This window comes from Microcaecilia unicolor, chromosome 10 (assembly GCF_901765095.1).
Source record: "Microcaecilia unicolor chromosome 10, aMicUni1.1, whole genome shotgun sequence".
Lineage (NCBI taxonomy): Eukaryota > Metazoa > Chordata > Amphibia > Gymnophiona > Siphonopidae > Microcaecilia > Microcaecilia unicolor.
In genome coordinates, this window is record NC_044040.1 from 219,002,838 (window position 1) to 219,023,214 (window position 20,377).

The following is a 20,377-nucleotide window of genomic DNA, read 5'->3' on the forward strand; positions in this document are numbered from 1 at the left end:
ATTCTGGTTGCCGTATCTCAAAAAAAAGGTATAGTGGGATTACAAAAGGTGCAGAGAAGGGTGACGAAAATGATAAAGGAGATGGGACGACTTCCTTATGAGGAAAGGCTAAAGCGGTTAGGGCTCTTCAGCTTGGAGAAAAGGCGACTGAGGGGAGATATGATAAGAGGTTTATAAAATAATGAGTGGAGTGGAACGGGTAGATGTGAAGCATCTGTTTACGCTTTCCAAAAATACTAGGACTAGGGGGCATGCGATGAAGCTACAAAGTAGTAAATTTAAAACGAATCAGAGAAAATATTTCTTCACTCAATGTGTAATTAAACTCTGGAAGTTGTTCCCAGAGAATGTGGTAAAGGCGGTTAGCTTAGCGGAGTTTTAAAAAGGTTTGGGCGGCTTCCTAAAGAAAAAGTTCATAGACCATTATTAAATGGACTTGGGGAAAATCCACTATTTCTGGGATAAGCAGTATAAAATGTTTTGTACTTTTTTGGGATATTGCCAGGTATTTGTGACCTGGATTGGCCACTGTTGGAAACAGGATGCTGGGCTTGATGGACCTTTGGTCTTTCTCAGTATGGCAGTACTTATGTACAAAGAAATGTGTAACCTCTTCTCTACACAAGACAGGGGAGATATACAAAGTCAGTTCTGATACTCATAAGTTCTCTCCCTGTGGCCAGCTCCTGTAGGCCCATGGCACATGCTTGGTCACTCCTCCACCGGGCAACCCAACCACCTCGTCTCTTCCTGGAATCCCCACTGCTCCAATTTCAATATTCCACACTGGACAACACTTGGCCCTGATTTCTAATGCGAGAAAAGGATGAGAATGAAAGTTCCAATTGTGTTTTGGGTCCCTGAATGGCGTCCACCCAAAATGCCACAAAACATTTTTCATGATGCAAATACACTGATCCAAGGAAACCAGTGGATTGCCTCAAAAATAAATACCTTCAATTCAAAAAGATAAACACTTAGAATCAGAAGCCTCTATCATACCTCAATATGTGAGGTCTCTCCCAGCTGCAAGTTGTTAAATATGGCAGCATAGTCACCATTTAAGTTAATCAATTGCTCATGGGTTCCTCTCTCTGTAATGCAGCCCTCTTTCATGAAAATCACATCATCACAGTCACCAAGGTACTGCAGGGAAAAAGAAAAAAAAGAAGTTAGCTACGACGGTGATGATAGCAGTCATACATCTATAACTTACATATTATGGATGGGATAAGATACAAAAGATTCCTATTTCTTCAACAGATATACCTCTCTGATCTTTACAAAAGCCGTAACTTGAAAACTGGCTTTACATACATCCTTTATTTACCTCTCATCATATGCCAATTGTCATACATGTCCCCCTCATGTCTCTATCTGCTCTCCGTACCTTCTTTATCCCCTATACCAGTTCCCTCACCCCTACACAAAAGATACCCCTCCTTGACCATCACTACACAAGGTTCTCTCCTCATGTTCCTGCCCCACCATGTACCTGAAGCTGGTGGGTAATGAAGAGCACCGTTTTGTCCTTGAGATGTTTCTTGATTGCACTGTTGAAGATGTGATTTCCCACATGAGCATCTAAGGCACTGAGGGGATCATCCAGGATGTAAATACTTCGGTCACTGTACAGAGCACGAGCCAGACTAATCCGCTGTCGCTGTCCCCCACTTAGGTTAGCCCCCCGCTCTCCAATCTAAAACAAAAACATCAATGCCATCACAAAATCTCCTTACAGTGCTGGTCCTCTGAAGTGGAATGCATTACCATTGGAGATTCGGTATGAGAGAAACCAGACAGCTTTTCAGTGTTAGTTAAAGCGGCGTTTATTACGTTTGGCATATGGACTATCTTGACAGGACTGACAGCCACCATTCTGACTTAATGTATATGCGGTTTTAGCTTTTGTGAAGACTGATTTTTTTTATTGACAATGTTCACATTTATGACTATGTACATGTTCTCTGCTCTGAATAAGGGTGAATCATAAATACTAAATCTAAAACAGAAAGCATGTCCACAATAAGTCTCCATGTTGGTCATCCTAGTGGCTCAGTGGCTACACTGCACCTCAGAATAGCAGGGGAGGTAGTTTTCACAGCTCAAGAGAGAAGTCGTGGTCATCAATAAGGGTGACAGGTAGTGGTGGCTTGATCTAAAGCCTACTGTAGTTTGCAGCCATGAAACTGCTGCTGAAGTTACCAGACTTCTCAAAATGACAAACAACAACAGGAAGGCCCTTACCTCTGTCAGGTCACTGTTAGGTAGGATTGCTAGGTCTGGTCTCAAGCAGCAGACATTCAGTACAGTATTATACCTGTGAAGTACAGAAAGCAACATAAAACTATCAGTGCTATGTACAATCATCCTGGTTTGCTCTGAAGCGGGTCAATCAGGAGAAACCATGGGCTAGAAGGAATTATGTCCGACTGAAGGTTACTCATAACTGAGCTCCAGGGTATATTACTGTCTCTAGGATAGCGAGTGTGAGAAAGGATCAACTCCTCTGGGCCTTGCACGGAGGATACTGTCCTGGTCAAGGGCCATCTTTCCATAACATCTAAAACTGGATTTTTGGTTTCTCTCTTTCAATTTCTGTTCCATCTGTTTTACTGACAGGTCTGTGCCTGTGGGTTGTCTTGTATCCACAGAACTTGTAACCAATACAGAACCTAGTTTTGCAAAGATGTGGAGGCATTTATCAAGACCAGGATCATCAGTTTCCTGTGTCAAAAAACTTCTAAAGAATCAAAAAGTTAAACACACACACTAAACAAATGTAGAATATCTCCTGAAATACAGAAGATCCTGAATATCACAACTAATGCTAAAATGAGAGTATTATAATGTCAAAGCATAGAGGGAATTAAAATAATCAACATGAGACATACCTACAAACAGCATAGGGAGTAAGCAAAAATAGAACATAGAGATAGATGTCAGGAGTAACAGGAGTTAGATAATAAGGGGACCAATTTAAGGAAGTTGCATATGAGGTCAGAAAGATGCTTGATTATTATCAGCTAGGGTAGGCGTAGATAAACATGTCCTGCAATATGTGCAGCCAATGTTAGTACTTGTGTGTATGTGACTAGAAAGTTCATTACCTTTTCCATTAAAGGCCTGGGTGAAGAGCCAAGCTTTCACCTGCTTCCTGAAGTACAGGTAGTCTTGTATTAAGTGAAGCCTTTCAGGGAGTGCATTCACAATGTGAGGGCTACTCTGGAGAAGGTTTGCTGGTGGGTATCACAATCACTGATGTTCTTTGAAGAGGGTATGGTTAGGGATACTCCTTGGGAGGACCTTAGTGACCTTGGAGGTGTGTAAAGGGAAATCCTGTTCTTCAAGTAATCTGGGCCATTTCCTTCAAGAGCCTTGAAAATTAGACACAGTTTTAAATTTATTGTAGTCAGTGAAGTCCTTGCAAAAATAGTGTGATGTGTTCAAATTGCTTGCAGCCTTCTATTAGTCTTCTTGTAGCATTCTGAATCAATTAGAACTGGAGTAAACCCTTTGTAGTCAGAGACAACCTAGTTGTTTCAAAAGATAGAAGCAGCTCTTGAAGGTTGCTTGGGGGATGGGGGGGAAATCAGCATTGACTCTAGAACTCTAGCTGTATTCCAAGGTTCCTGGCGTGATTTGAAAGGGAGTCTTGTATATCCTAAAAGAGATTTTGATGTCAGATATGTGCCCACTTGTGTTATGGACCCATAGAAGCTCAGTTTTACTTGGGTTCAATCAAAGTTTGTTTTTAACCTGTTCTTAAATTGATGTTAAATAGGTAGTCAGTTTATTCAGGACTGTGGGTAAGTCAGGTTCAGTGGGTATGAGAAGCTGCATGTCATCCGCGTAGATATAGAATGGAGTGTCCATTGACCAAATCAGCTTGACTAGTAGCTTGAAGATACTGAACAGAATAGATGACAGTATCAACCTTTGTGGTACCCACAGGTCAGCGTCCAAGGTGGCAATGAGGTTATGCCGAACAGGACTGTTGCCTGTCTGATGGGACCTGAACAAATCAAGTACTGTTTCATGGATACAGTGGGGGAAATAAGTATTTGATCCCTTGCTGATTTTGTAAGTTTGCCCACTGACAAAGACATGAGCAGCCCATAATTGAAGGGTAGGTTATTGGTAACAGTGAGAGATAGCACATCACAAATTAAATCCGGAAATCACATTGTGGAAAGTATATGAATTTATTTGCATTCTGCAGAGGGAAATAAGTATTTGATCCCTCTGGCAAACAAGACCTAATACTTGGTGGCAAAACCCTTGTTGGCAAGCACAGCGGTCAGACGTCTTCTGTAGTTGATGATGAGGTTTGCACACATGTCAGGAGGAATTTTGGTCCACTCCTCTTTGCAGATCATCTCTAAATCATTAAGAGTTCTGGGCTGTCGCTTGGCAACTCGCAGCTTCAGCTCCCTCCATAAGTTTTCAATGGGATTAAGGTCTGGTGACTGGCTAGGCCACTCCATGACCCTAATGTGCTTCTTCCTGAGCCACTCCTTTGTGCCTTGGCTGTATGTTTTGGGTCATTGTCGTGCTGGAAGACCCAGCCACGACCCATTTTTAAGGCCCTGGCGGAGGGAAGGAGGTTGTCACTCAGAATTGTACGGTACATGGCCCCATCCATTCTCCCATTGATGCGGTGAAGTAGTCCTGTGCCCTTAGCAGAGAAACACCCCCAAAACATAACATTTCCACCTCCATGCTTGACAGTGGGGACGGTGTTCTTTGGGTCATAGGCAGCATTTCTCTTCCTCCAAACACGGCGAGTTGAGTTCATGCCAAAGAGCTCAATTTTTGTCTCATCTGACCACAGCACCTTCTCCCAATCACTCTCGGCATCATCCAGGTGTTCACTGGCAAACTTCAGACGGGCCGTCACATGTGCCTTCCAGAGCAGGGGGACCTTGCGGGCACTGCAGGATTGCAATCCGTTATGTCGTAATGTGTTACCAATGGTTTTCGTGGTGACAGTGGTCCCAGCTGCCTTGAGATCATTGACAAGTTCCCCCCTTGTAGTTGTAGGCTGATTTCTAACCTTCCTCATGATCAAGGATACCCCACGAGGTGAGATTTTGCGTGGAGCCCCAGATCTTTGTCGATTGACAGTCATTTTGTACTTCTTCCATTTTCTTACTATGGCACCAACAGTTGTCTCCTTCTCGCCCAGCGTCTTACTGATGGTTTTGTAGCCCATTCCAGCCTTGTGCAGGTGTATGATCTTGTCCCTGACATCCTTAGACAGCTCCTTGCTCTTGGCCATTTTGTAGAGGTTAGAGTCTGACTGATTCACTGAGTCTGTGGACAGGTGTCTTTCATACAGGTGACCATTGCCGACAGCTGTCTGTCATGCAGGTAACGAGTTGATTTGGAGCATCTACCTGGTCTGTAGGGGCCAGATCTCTTACTGGTTGGTGGGGGATCAAATACTTATTTCCCTCTGCAGAATGCAAATAAATTCATATACTTTCCACAATGTGATTTTCCGGATTTAATTTGTGATGTGCTATCTCTCACTGTTACCAATAACCTACCCTTCAATTATGGGCTGCTCATGTCTTTGTCAGTGGGCAAACTTACAAAATCAGCAAGGGATCAAATACTTATTTCCCCCACTGTACCTTTTTCTGCCAGTCGCACTAGCACGAAATCGTGATCCATAGTGTCAAAAGCTGCTAAAAAAATCTAGCAGTACTAAACGTCAAGGAAAATCCCATATCTTGGTTTCTGTGAAGATCATCTAGTAGGGGTACAAAAACCATTTCTTTTCCATAACTGGGTCCTGAATGCAGATTGACATAGATCCAGCCAGTTTCTAACCAATCAGTGAGTTAAGCACAGACTGACTATAAGTTTTCCTAGAAATGGTATGTTAGATACTAGCCAGTAACTTTCAAGCTTGTATTGGTCAAAGCTGTTTTGATTTAGCAAAGGACCCACCAATTCCCTTTGTAATGCTGTTGGTAGCTGCTCATTAGAAATAGAGGCGTTCACAATTTTTGTGGTGTCTTCTGTGAGGCTCCTACTGCACTATCTTTGAAGGGCAGGAGTTGAGAGAGCAGGTAAGTTGATCGAAGGCCTCTTAGGAGTTTTTCAAGGCCCTCCTCTGTTGTTGGGTTAAGAGAGTCCCATGTGTCTTTGGCATGATTTCCACCAAGGGAAGTGTTGTCCCACCAATCTGCTTCATTTCTTTGAAGACACGAATGAATATGTAGATAAAGGTGAGCCGTTTGATGCAGCGTATCTAGACTTTCAGAAAGCTTTTGACAAAGTTCCTCATGAGAGACTCGTGAAAAAATTGGAGTCATGGGATAGGAGGCAATGTCTGTTGTGGGTTATTGGACAGAAAGCAGAGGGTAGGGTTAAATGGCCATGGAAGAGGGTGAATAGTGCAGTGCCACAGAGATATGAGACCAGTGCTATTTAACATATTTATAAATGTTCTGGAAATTGGAACAAGTCAGGTGCCTAAATTTGCAGATGACAAAATTATTCAAAGTTGTTAAAACACATATTGACTGTGAAAAATTGCAGGAAGGCCTCAGGAAACTAGAAGACTGGGCATCCAAATGACAGATGACATTTAAAGTGGACAAATGCAAAGTGATGCACATTGGGAATAATCCAAATCATAGTTACCTGATGCTAGGGTCCACCTTAGGAGTCAGCAATTAAAAAAAAAAAAAAAAAGGATCTAGGTGCCACTGTAGACAATACACCTAAATCTTCTACCCACTGTGAGGGGGCGGCCAAAAAAGCAAACAGGATGCTAGGAATTATTAGGAAAGGGATGGTAAATAAGGCCATACTATGTGTTGTTTTTTGTGCTTTTTATTGTCAATTCCTTCTGATACAAGAAGTTTTTTTTTTAATTTATACTCCGCTTTGCAACTCAAGGGTTAACAGTGCAATATAAATTCATTAACACAATACAATAATGCTTTTGTATCGCTCCATGGTGTGACCTCACTGAGTATTGTGTTCAGTCCTGGTCACCCTACCTCAAAAACAGATATAGCAGAATTAGAAAAAGTTCCAAGGAGAGTGACCAAAATAATAAAGGGGATGAACTCCTCTCATATAAAGAAAGGCTAAAGAGGTTATGGCTCTTCAGTTTGGAAAAGAGACAGCTGACGGGAGATATGATTAAGGTCTACAAAATCCTGAGTGGTGTAGAATGGGTTAAAGTGAATCAATTTTTTTACTCTTTCAAAAAGTACAAAGACTAGGGGACACTTAAAGAGGTTACATGGAAATACTTTTAAAACAAATAGAGGAAGTATTTTATCAACCAACAAACAGTTAGCTCTGGAACTCGATGCTGGAGGATGTGGTAACAGTATGGCTATCCTTATGATCAGGCCATTGCCAGGGGCATTGAGACACCAAGTATGCCTGATTCGCTGGAAATCAGTGGTGTAGTTGACATCAACTCCATGCCGAAGTATCTCCTGCAGGCAGTGCATGGGTCTTTCAGTTGGATCACGTCTGTTCTCACCATCGATGATGAAGCAGAAGAATCATGTCGAGTGAAAAAGATGATGGTCTCTATCAAGCTTGAAGTAAGGATGACCGAGACACTCAAAGTCAATGCATCCAGTGTTCAATGCAGCACTGGGAGTTATGGATGCGTCCAATGCCAAAGTCGATGGATTGGTCCTCACTGGAATGAGTAAGGATTATTCTATTTGAGATCTGACAATACAATGGGCTAGATGGATCATGATCAGGTCCCAGGCATTGTAGGCAACAAGAGTGGATATTCGTTATGGATCTAGTCAAACTGCATTGAGAAAGTTTTTTTTTAAACCAATGGGAACTTTCTTTTCTGGGAAATGTCCAGAAAAATAACCACAGCAAAAAGAAACCTAAGCAGGTGCTGAAAGCCTACTATGGTCACAACTGAGCTGATGAAAAAATAAAGGAATCTTTAGAACATCTGAAAAACCTAAGGCACTAATGGGAAAGGGAGACACTGCACAACAGCAACAGGACTTATACAATGTAACACAAGATAAAAACAGTAGAAAGAACTTTGAAAAAATTCTGACATGAGCTAGGAGAGTGTGGAAGAAAACTGCAAATGTTAAGCTCTACAGAAAAATGGTAACTGGAGAAGTCCAGCACGACAGCAACAAACAGGAAGGCACACACACACATGCGCAGCTCAATGCTCTCAAAAATTTGTGTAAAGCTGGAGAGTGGTTCCTATGGAGGGCTCTGTCAGATGACATCATACACCCTTGAGGGTATTTATAAATTGATTGTCCTTGCAGAAATCCTGGTCTCGTTTCAGGCCACTCAGTCTCACAAAACTAAATTCCATTTTGGTTTCAAGAAAGTACACAATACTGAAATCTCAACCTCGTGAGCAACACACAATTTCCTCTCAAAACTTACCTTTCTTCTTCAAACTCTTTGCCAAAAAGGATATTGTCCCTGAGTGTAGCATTGAGAATCCAAGCTTGTTGAGCCACGTAAGCAAAGGTCCCATTCACTGCTAAACTGCCCTCCAACAATGTCATCTACAGTAGAACAGAAGAACAAAGATACGTTCTTATAGAAGGTCCTGTATTTCCTTAAACCATGTTACAGTCCAACACAGCCTACAACAGCAGTTGAAATCAGTTTATGAACAATGGCACTGCAACAAGGACCTGTCCATCCCAAAAGCATCATGCTATTTTTAAGCATTATACAGGCATACTCAATCTGAACAAACCTAGCTGATTCTGCATTACAATTAAAGCAGTCAAAGCCATTTCTTTATTTGAATCCCTGCCATGAAGCATCCTACTTTATACTGCACCAAGAGGATAATAAATGTTCTCTTACCTGCCCCAAGATGGCAGAGATCAATGAGGTTTTCCCACTTCCAACACTGCCACAGATTCCAACCAATTTGCCCTGCATGCAACAACAAAAATTACAGATTTATAACTACCAAATAAAATAACTACTAATAAACTTAATTCACTGAAAGAAGTTCTCTTGATCTCACTTCTGTTACGTTTACCATGTACACTAATTCCTGCCTTCCCTTCAGTAGCTCACGTAAGCTTGCCAAATTTTGAACCGCTCAATTGCTATAAAATAAAAAAATCACACAAGAAATTCTTGTGACGGTGTCAGGGCCTAAACTTGCTGCACATTAAAAACAGGGGTGGTTAATCTTTTTTGGTTCCTGTAATCCTTTTATATTTAAATTTGTTTATTAAAATTTTCATTTATCAAGAATAGTCAACAGCATAACATAGGAGAACATAATACATAAGACGTATTGCATTACAGAATAATATCTCAAAGGGCCTTGTTTCTTATAGCCCGACTTCGAGACATCTCTGGTAAAAACATATTTATTGTATGTCCGTGCATTGAAATCTTATCAAAGTTTTACGCTCAGCTAGCAAGAATATTGTAATGTTTTTGCCTAACAGTGCTTGCTGACAGATATAAGCACCTTCTGTCTTCCGTTGATCAAGTTATGGTACCAAAAATGTTATAAACATCATAATGTCTCAATCCACATTTCAATACAACCCTTAACTTTATTTCCCCCTTACCTCCTCTCCCCTCCTTTCTTCCCAATCTATCCCCCCTCCTCCCCCACTTCCCTCCCCCTCCCTCAGCAAACCAAGCCTAATTAGGAGTATCCTCTGGGAGCCTCTGACAAATGGTTCCTGTAATCCTTTAACTGATCAATAAAATCCTCACACCCCCTTCCTAAACCACTGCTGACTTACAGCTACATATGTCACTTATAGCCACTAACAGTATAACATGTCACTAAAATGAGAGCAGTTCTACTACCAATAGTTGTCCTAATAACCCATTTCAAGCCCCCTCTCTGTACCCCACTGGGCCTCTTGGCATCGCCGATTAAGAACCCGTTAAAAGACATTAAAACAGAGCTGTTTCTGCATTACCGCAACAATTTAATAAAGAATGGAAAAGGGAGGATCCATAGTGGCAAGATAACAATGAAGCATAGTGAGGCTAACCTGTACATAGTGAGTGTTTGACCCTCAAAATCTTGAGGTGGTGGAGATAAGAACAGTATCAGAATTCAATAAATCAGTTCAAATACTGAGGACTTTTAAGGGAGCAGGAGTGGTGCAGACTGGGAGACCAATTTGGATGGATAAGCCCATAAAGTCTGTTATATTTTTATGGCTTTACTAAGGCTGCAAAAAAACACAAAGGGAATTCAAAAATTCAAACATCTGTCCCAAGCATGACCAAAAGTTATAAGAGGGTGTTAAGACATGGGCAAGAGTGAAGCTGTTACTGGCCCAACTGAATGGGTCATGTTCAACTTTCTAACGTCAAGATTCAATTTATCTGATAAGACTTAAAATGCTACAAGTGATTTACAATGATAAAATCATAATAGTACGGGGGGGGGGGGGGGGATAGGGCAGTTCAAACACAGACAAGACAAACAAGAGAAGAACATAAAAGAAGAAATAGGAAGGAAACATTGCAAAGTATTTGAAGGGGAAGAGGAGGAGGAGAAGACACTTTTCATTCTGTGATTAAACGGTAAGCCTAGCCAGAGCAAGAGGAAATGCAAAAGTGGAGGACGCCAGTTTCGTGGCTCAGTGTGAAATGCCATGAAAAAATATGCTTTATATGTGTGACCTGATGGCTCTAGTTCCAGAGAGAGAGAGAGAGCTGAGACAGTGAAGCATGAGTTCCAGATGATATTAAGAATGACATGACAAAAGGATGAAACAGACAAAATAGCGTTTTGTTTTGGGTTTTTTTTTTTTTTGGGGGGGGGGGGGTGTATAGAGGAATGAAGTGCATGAGGGTAATAGGGTATGAGACGGTTAGCCAAGAATACTGCAGAACCTAGGGACTGGAATCTGACAACATAATACTAAGATCTTATAGGATATTCTGTGAGTGACAGGGAACTAATGCTGTTAGAAAAAGTGAGGGGGACAATCACATTTTTTTGCAAATGTAGAGAATTTAACGGCTGTGTTCTGTATAACTGAACTCTAACTATGAGTTTGGGAATCCAACCAGAAGTCAGAATAAACAAGGCTAACAGTAAAACGTGAATAGATGAGAGCTCCAGAATAGGACGGAGTGATCAGATCTGTCCAAGTTGTAAACACATTTGTTACAGTCATAAGATTTATCCAGTCAGCTTTGGGATTTAACCAGATACAACCAACATTAAAATTTAGGGCTGCTGAATAGATGCCTGGATAATTTTTGTCTGGCCAAAGGTTAAGTAGCGAGCAGGGGAGAATGGGGGAGGCTACAAGGGTCCTCAACCCTTCCTAAAACTGGAGGGGACACAAGCTGCCAGTGAGTTTTGTGGCCCCCTTCCTAGTTTCTGCTCTGGGCCTCAGCATGTCTAACACCAGAGGCGTTTTAGGAGCGAACCAGAAAGTTCAACTAGATAGGACTGTTAACTCAAACTGCATAAACAGGTTTCCTACATATAGCAAGTTCAGCTACGTGATTGAACCGGATGTGCTTGTGCTGAATTAGGCTCACAGAATAAGCTTGACACTGGAGTAATGCAAACTGCCTTTGAGGTTATTTCTTACCTTCTCAACCTCAAGACTGATGTTGTACAATGTCCTCTGCAGCCGCGTGGTAACTTGGTGGACGTTCTTGTTCTCCTCCTCAGGGCTGGGATGGTCATCACTGTACAGAAGCAGATGTCCCTTCTGCTCAGCCAGCACTGCCTGGGCTCCTTCATGGTGCTGTAGCTTCAGTCTCTCTTTCTTGCCCTTGGTGATCTTGTCCTTTTTCAGTTTGGGAGTCAGTTTTGGCGAGCTCTGGGCACTGGCATGGGAAAAGTCCCATGCCAGTGTAGCATTTTTCAGCTCTATGGTGATGTGAGGGCTGGCTGGCTTTTTCTTTATCATGTGAACCTCTTCCATTAGAAATAAACTCTGATAGGAGTTTGAGAGAGGTGCAAAGATGAGACAGCTGGTCAAGGTAATGGCACACTCAGGCAGCATAACACATCAGGCTATACAGTGAGAAGCAGCTGCTGAGGAGCAAAAGGTAGCTCATTAGAGTCAGCTAACTCCAGGATAAAGCAGATGTATGCACGTAAAGCGGGACTTGCACACACTCATACAGCATGACAAGTTACGGTTTCAGGCATCCAAAATTACATAAAATTCCATTTCATATAGCTTGGCCCTTTAATGAACAGCTTACAAAATCTGATGTTCCATGGTGTTCCGATGCCTAGGAGATAACTTGCATTAGAACAAAGAATCTTTACCCACAAAGTTTACGGCCAAAAACAGAAAACATGAGTGGTTTTTCTTTGAAAGCTGTTCACAAGATCTACTTTATCCATGGATGGTGGAATCAGGCAACAGTGTGTGTGTGTATAACTGAAAATGCAATCATATGGGGGGATTGTTTTCTTTTCTTTTTGCTTTTCCATCCTAAACATCCCTAGCTGCCCCATCCCCTCCTTTCCCCTTTGGATCCAGATGAAAAGGTTCATACATTAACACATATTTTTAAACCAGTCAGACGAACAGTTCTTACCCAGAACAATCTTGCCAGGTGACTACTGAATTGCATAACTAAACCCCCTTGAAACTTGTCTTCCCTGTGAATATGAGGTGATCTCTTGCATGCAGTAGCACAGCAGAAGTGAACTAACTGCTTTCTGGAAAAGACCACAAAGCCAAGCTGAGATGGCAGGCAAGACAAAAAATTCCCCTAAATCCCATAACATATTGGAAGGGGATCAAAAGCAACAAAATGTGCATGAAAAGTATTTTAAAAGACATAAGCCCACAATCACCACGCTATCTCTACGTACATCAATATGGTTAACTTTTAGAAAAATAGGCGGGTGTTCACTAGCTATACCTTCAAAAGGAGGATGGAATCATCTGGTAGCTTCTGAAGGTTCTAAGCCATAAAACAAACCAAGTCAAGCAGCCTGAAGGAGAAAAACTAAATTCCTTCCAGCAGTCCAAGACACCAAGACTAACACAAGTAGACAACTGCAGCAGGACTCCCAAACTCTGACAGCTCTGCAAGAAGCTGCCTCTACTAGCTAAGGACTCAAAGATATAAAGCAGCAGCTTTTGCTTTCCATTATTCATTGCTGAGATGCAGTAATGAATTCTATTCCCATTCTCCTATGCCAAATAAAGGCAAACTGGGACAGGTACCAACTAAGCTGCAAACACAAAAGCAGAACGAAACCGCTCAGCAAAAAAACAGCAAAATCTGAAAATATGGTTGTGCCAAAGGCCCAGCAAAATCCATCACATTCTGCAACAGAGAACATCAGCTTGTAGTACACAGAGCGATGTAGACACTGGCAATGCAACATTCTGCCCCATTATGACTGTCAATGGCATCCCCTAGAACAAGGATATGAGCACTGCTGAATTGCTTCTGTTCAAAAAGCCAAAGGTAAGGTTGTTAATATTATAAAACTTCAAATAGTTCAAAAAGTAGACTAGCCACATTTGCCCCAATACAGGTTTGTGCTAGGACTGCCTGAAAGCGAAAGCCAGAGCCTACCGTATACTGCACTTGCTGGGGATGCAAGAGAAGCTAGCCAACATTACTCAAGACTACCCTTCCTCCACCTATTCCACTGGAGACATCATGCTACACCTGAGGAAAGCTAGCTGATGAGACAACACACGAGGGTAGGATGCATGGTTTGTCCCAAGTTAGCAGATTGCAACATACACCTATGGGTGCAGGAACCATCTCTCAGAACAAACTTTCCCACTATCACAACGGACAAAGCTGGTATAACTTACAAAACCTATGGTACCTGAGCTGTAATTACTGAAGGCTCTGAGACTGCTGACACACACAAGAAAAGAGCTATAAGAGACAAAAAGGTAACTTACTTTAAAACGTTCAACAGCAACAGAAGCCTCTGACAGAGACTTCACCGAAAACGGAGTTACTTTAAGTGCAAATGTCATGGAGTTGAAAACAGTAACAACTGTAAAAGCCTTGGGAGAAAAGAGAAAAAGGAGAAAAAGAACACCTTACATAAAAGTTGAAGGGCAGTTGTAAAGCAGAACAATGTGGCCACAGTTTGGAGAGAAAACTTCTGCTCCATCACCAGGCTTGCTCAGGATTTTAAATTAAAAGCAGCACAAAAAACCTGAACCCCCTCGTTTTATAGAGCTATTTCAATACCTGAGGGCAGGTTCTACTATCACAGAGTTCAACTGTTGACCCAAATATCGCTGTGAAGTTACTCACCTGTAGCAGGTGTTCTCCAAGGACAGCAGGACATGTATTACCACAGATGGTTTTAAGAAATGACAGCTGTTTGTCTTAGGCATATCCCACTTGTCCTTGGAGAAAAGGTCACCCTAAAAATGAAAAGAATGCTCTACCGGTACTATAGAAAACGTTTTGTGGATCAGCAGCAAAGTGGTTGTCTACTATAACAAGACATACATAAAAGCACTGAAACCTGAGAAGAAAAACAAAGTGTCACCTGCGCAGCTGTGAGGTCATATCCAAGGACCATGTGAACAGAGAATGTCACCACACTGGCAATAACTACCACAATGGGAGCCACACCCACAGTAATACTCTGGAAATAGCCAGCACGCTCCAAGATCTTCCGTTCTTCCTCCCGGATTTCTAGGAATAATTAAAACAATGTTTCAAAAATTCTGCTCTAGTGTTTACATCAAACAATACGTATTATAAATTCTATACATTAAAAAATGTTAAAATTAAAAAAAAAACATCTTTGGCAGCTATCCTGGCAAGTAGAGCGCTTCCCAAAGCCATAATGGCTCCCCTTGTGACTCCACTGGGAAACCATATGGATGAGCGGACAACTTTATAGAGACCATGTTGGTCCTCTCCAAAGCACCCTGTGCTCTTCAAGGGCTATCTTTGAAAATCCAACACGGAACCAGAAGACTGGAGGGTGGCCAATGTGATCCGGAAGTTATAGACCGGTGAACCTGGCATTGGTGCCAAACAAAACAGTAGAAACTATTATAAAGAACAAAATTACAGAGCATATACATAAGCATAGATTAAAGAGAAAGCCAACATGAATTTAGTCAAGGGAAATCTTGCCTCACCAATCTACTACATTTCTTTGAAGGGATGCATAAACATGTGAATAAAGGTGAGCATGTCTATACTGTGTAAATGGATTTTGGAAAGTCATAGGAAAGAAGGTATGTCCTATTCTGGATTAAGAATGAGTTAAAAAGAGACAAAAAAAGAGAGTAGGGTTAAATGGTCAGCATTCTCAATGGAGAAGGGTAGGTAGTAGGGTTCCCCAGGGGGGTCTGTGCTGGGACCGCTGCTTTTTAACATATTTATAAATGATCTAGAGATGGCTCTAGTGAGGTAATTAATTTGCTGATGACACAAAGTTACTCAAAGTTGTTAGTTGGAGGACCTGGAAAACCAGAGCCAGCGCTGGAACCTCCCACCTATGCAGATAGTGAGACAGTGGTGCAACAAGACAGCCAGCGCTCTTCTGTCCAATGGACAAACTACAATGGATCCCACTACAAGTCTTCTGGAGCACGACCTTGGGGAGTCCACGAAATAAACAGCCTAAAGACACCGTAGCTTGTTTTTGTGACTAAAGCTTCAAGGGTGGCCAAAATTTCCAATGAGAATCCTAGCAAGTGCAAGTTTAGCAAGATTTGGCTAGCACTATCCTCAAGCTCCGGTCTGAATTACAGTCCTTCACTGCCCATCAACGGGAGCTAGGATTAAGTATAGATAGTGGCATCCCTTTACTCTCCTGTTCTACACGGATGGCCAGCCTTCCTTGGCGGTGAACGACCACCCAAAATAGCAACAGGTGGCGAAGGAACATAACAATCTGCAACGTCAACAATCTGCTAGCAAGCTACCATGACTGCTCCCTATGGGCACGATTCCTGCTGTGTGCCTGTCTGTGCAATATTACTGGCTCCTCTCTGCACCTTTGAGCCTTACCTCATCAGGTTGAGGCCTTGATATGAGCAGGGTCTTGCCTTCCTCAGAGGGAGAAGACCTTAGCAATTCCAATGCTCTGGATTGGGATTCTTCATGTCCAGCTGCCATGTTTTGTTCTGATTTTGCTCTTGTTGCTGTTATACTTGCTGTTGTTGGGGAATTAGAAGGTGAGATTTTGAAGGCACTTCCTCGAGCTGGTGCCTCCCTTGGTATTTCCAAGGATGCTCCAGATTGACGCCGGGGGGGGGGGGGGGGGGGGGGAATTGCAAAGGTATGGTTGGGTCTTTGGGTTTAAGGTCAATATGAGCAAGTCAGAGATTTTGAATATTACCCTTCCGGATCTACAGATGAATTGCCTCTGTGTCCAGTTTCCCTTTCGCTGGGCCCCCCCACTATATAGGGGTCAATCTCACCCATCGACTGGATGACCTTTATAGGGTTAACTTCCCAGCTAAGGTCTGTGAACTTTTGGCACAGTTGGAGAGACGGGAGGACTTAAGGAGAAATTAGACCTTACCTGCTAATTTGCTTTCCTTTAGTCCCTCCGGACCGGCCCAGGATTGGACTGATGGGTTGTGCACGCCTACCAGCAGGTGGAGACTGAGAAAAAAACTCTGACTCTAGAGAGCCAATGAGAGCCCTGGTCATGTGACCCTAGTCTCAGTATTTGAATAACCAAGCAGAAAGGAAAAGAAGGACCTATATTCTGTGCCCTGAGGAATTTAAGCAGCCAGGCAGCACGAGAGAAACCAACGTGCTTAAACTACGGCTTTGCCGTGACACTGGGCGCACCAACAACTCAGTTCAGAGCCGTGGCATGGCCAATTATGTACAGAAATGTGTATCCCATAAACTGTGCAAGTTGTATAAAAATATGAACTGAATAACCAGAGAACTTGCAAAACATTTAACTTGTAGAACATAATGTATTTCTTGTAGAACATAATGTATCTCCTTTAACTGTCTAACTAGCAGAACAGCTCTGTAGACGACAGTTGCATCTCTGTACACAGTAAAATTGAGAACCATAGAACACGGGAGGGACCTGGGCCGGTCCGGAGGGACTAAAGGAAAGCAAATTAGCAGGTAAGGTCTAATTTCTCCTTCCTTAGCATCCCTCCGGACCGGCCCAGGATTGGACTGATGGGACGTAACAAAGCAGTAGTCCTAAGGGAGGGACCCCAGCAAACCCGCTGTGAGTACGCGAGATGCAAAGACGGTCTCCTGACGACACTGTACATCTAGCCTGTAATGCCTAGAGAAAGAATGAAGTGACGACCAAGTCGCTGCCTTACAGATCTCCGCTGGAGGCACCAAGGAACACTCCGCCCACGAGGCTGCCTGCCCCCGGGTAGAATGAGCTTTAAGCGCTGCCGGAACTGGTCTGTCTGCCAAGAGATAAGCAGACGCTATCATTTCTTTGATCCACCGAGACAAAGTAGGCTTAGAAGCTGCCAGGCCCTTGCGGTGACCAGCAAATAGCAGAAAGAGGCGGTCCGATCGACGGAAGTCCTCCGTAACCGCAAGATACCGTTTAAGTACTCTCCTAACATCCAGAGTATGCAACTTTCGCTGCTCCTGCGTTCCGGAGGAGGATCCCAGAATAGGAAGAAAAACCGACTGAGACATATGAAACCGAGATAGTACCTTGGGCAAAAAGGAAGGAACCGGCCGAAGGACCACTCGCTCTTTAGAAAATTCCAGAAATGGAGATCTACAGGAAAAAGCTTGCAACTCTGACACTCTTCTAGCTGACGCGATAGCCACCAAAAACACCGTCTTAAGCGTTAAATCCTTCAGAGAACATGTTTGTAAAGGCTCAAAAGGAGGCTTTGTCAGAGACGAAAGCACCAGATTAAGGTCCCAAGATGGAAAAACCGATCTGACTGGAGGACGAAGAAGGCAGACCCCCTTCAAAAAACGAGCCACCTCGGGAAGACTAGCCAAAGACTTACCCCTTATTTTACCTCTGAAACAGGATAGAGCTGCCGCCTGCACCTTCAGCGACGAAAGAGAGAGCCCCTTATCAAAACCTCGCTGTAAAAAGTCTAACATCTGAGGTACTGACGCCCGAAAAGGAACAATGTCAGCTTCTGCACACCAATCCTCAAAAATTCTCCACGTGCGAATATAGTTTAACGAGGTGGAACGGCGACGAGACTGCAGCATGGTAGAAATCACTGGCGTTGAAAATCCTCGCTTAGTTAAACGAGCTCGTTCAAGAGCCAAGCCGTAAGACAAAATCGAGCTGGATCTGGATGTAGAACTGGTCCTTGAACCAGCAACGCCTTGTGTGTCGGAAGACGAAGAGGAGACACCACGGACAGACGCTGGAGATCCGCGTACCAGGGACGCCGAGGCCAGTCCGGTGCCACCAAAATGATCGGCCCCCCGTGGTCTTCGATCTTCTGAAGGAGACGACCTATTAGTGGCCATGGAGGAAACGCGTAAAGAAGGCCGGAGGGCCATTGCTGCAAGAGGGCGTCTACCCCTGCCGCCCTTACATCTTTTCGGCGACTGAAGAAGCGAGGAACTTTGGAGTTGAGCCTGGAGGCGAAGAGATCTAGTACTGGAAGACCCCAGCGCTGTACTATCAACTGAAATGCCCGATCGCTCAGAGCCCATTCCCCGGGATCGAGAGTGTGACGACTGAGGAAGTCTGCTTGCACGTTGTCCACTCCTGCCACATGCGAGGCTGAGATGGCCGTGAGGTGAATCTCCGCCCACGCCAGGAGACTCTCCGCTTCCCGACACAGGAGACGGCACCTCGTACCTCCCTGGCGGTTGATGTAGGCTACTGCCGAGGCATTGTCCGAGAGAACTCGCACAGCTGTGCCCTCCAGAAGAGAACCGAAGTGCAGCAGAGCTAACCGAATCGCCCTGGTCTCCAGAAAGTTGATGGATTGAACTGCTTCCAGCGGCGACCAGAGGCCCTGGGCCCACTTGTCCAGGCAATGAGCCCCCCAGCCTCGGAGACTGGCATCTGTTGTTAGAGGAATCCACCGCGGAGGCTCCAACGGCATCCCCACAGTGAGATTCTGCATCCGTAGCCACCAAAACAGAGAGATTCGCTCCCGGAGCCGCAAAGGCAGTCTCACCAGAAGGGAATCTGTTTGAGCAGACCACCGGGTCAGAAGAGACCACTGAAGAGATCTCATGTGAGCTCTGGCCCAGGGAACTACTTCTATCGAGGCAGCCATGGAACAGAGAACCTGAAGATAGTCTCGAGCACACGGTACTTTCAGATGCAGCAAATTCAGAACTTGAGACCGGAGCTTTAGGATTCTGCCCTGCGGAAGAAAAACTCGACCCCTCGCAGTATCGAAGGTGACCCCCAAATACTCTAGAGACTGAGAGGGAACCAAACGGCTCTTGGCAATGTTCACCACCCAACCTAGAGACTGCAGGAACGATACTACTCGCTCCGTGACCTGACAACTTTCCTGATAAGACTTTGCCCTTATCAACCAGTCGTCCAGGTAGGGATGAACCAAAATCCCTTCCTTCCTGAGAGCCGCTGCCACCACGACCATCACTTTGGTAAATGTGCGCGGCGCCGTCGCCAGGCCGAAAGGCAGAGCGCGAAACTGATAATGCCGGCCTAGAATTGCAAAACGCAAAAACTTGTGGTGAGCAGGACGAATGGGAATATGCAAATAGGCTTCTGTCAGGTCCAAAGCTGTTAAATACTCTCCCTTGCGCACTGCTACTATGACTGACCGAAGGGTCTCCATCCTGAAATTGGTGACCTTGAGAGCGCGATTGACAGCTTTGAGGTCGAGAATAGGACGATAGGAGTCCTCCTTTTTGGGCACCACAAAGTAAATGGAATACCGACCTTGCTTGTACTCGGCAGGAGGAACTGGATAAATCGCCTGAAGATCTAAGAGCCTCTGGAGAGTCTCCCGAACCGCACGCGCTTTGAGGGGAGAGCGACAGGGAGACTCCAGAAAGGCGTCTGAAATAGGCCTTGCAAATTCTAAGGCATATCCGTCTCGAACCACCTCCAAGACCCACTGATCTGATGTAATGTGGGCCCACCTCTGATAAAACTGAGAAAGCCGAGCTCCGACAGGTACCAGAGAAGGGGCCCTCGCACCTTCATTGGGAAGTACGCGCAGGGGAGCGAAAATTGCCGCTTGAGAATCTGCCTCCTCTGCGGTAACCTCGAAAGGACTGGTTCCTGGTAAAGAAACGCGATCTCTGAGGCTGAGAAGCTTTATCAGGCTGAAATCTACGGAAAGACCTTAGCCTACCACGTCCAAACAAGGTACCCCGACTGGATAGGCGAGGCCGATCTTCAGGGAGACGAGGCACCTTAGAGTCTCCTAGGGAGTGAACCAATTTGTCCAAATCCTCTCCAAACAAAAATGAACCCCTAAAGGGAAATTTACTCAACTTA

The 20,377-nt window shown here is 44.0% G+C and overlaps 1 protein-coding gene across 2 annotated transcripts in view; it reads right to left on the minus strand.

Moving 5' to 3' along the window:
* The window catches only part of ABCC5 (ATP binding cassette subfamily C member 5), a 147,951-nt gene that overhangs the window by 54,230 nt on the left and 73,344 nt on the right, over positions 1–20,377 (minus strand). The window contains exons 9-16 of one of the 2 annotated variants that reach the window (XM_030215965.1): positions 14,495–14,643; positions 13,890–13,997; positions 11,586–11,936; positions 8,854–8,925; positions 8,419–8,543; positions 2,248–2,320; positions 1,496–1,699; positions 1,003–1,146 (exon numbers count right to left, since the gene is read on the minus strand). In XM_030215965.1, the coding sequence (XP_030071825.1) occupies positions 1,003–1,146; positions 1,496–1,699; positions 2,248–2,320; positions 8,419–8,543; positions 8,854–8,925; positions 11,586–11,936; positions 13,890–13,997; positions 14,495–14,643 (1,226 nt within the window). The other variant, XM_030215966.1, reaches the window with a different exon arrangement.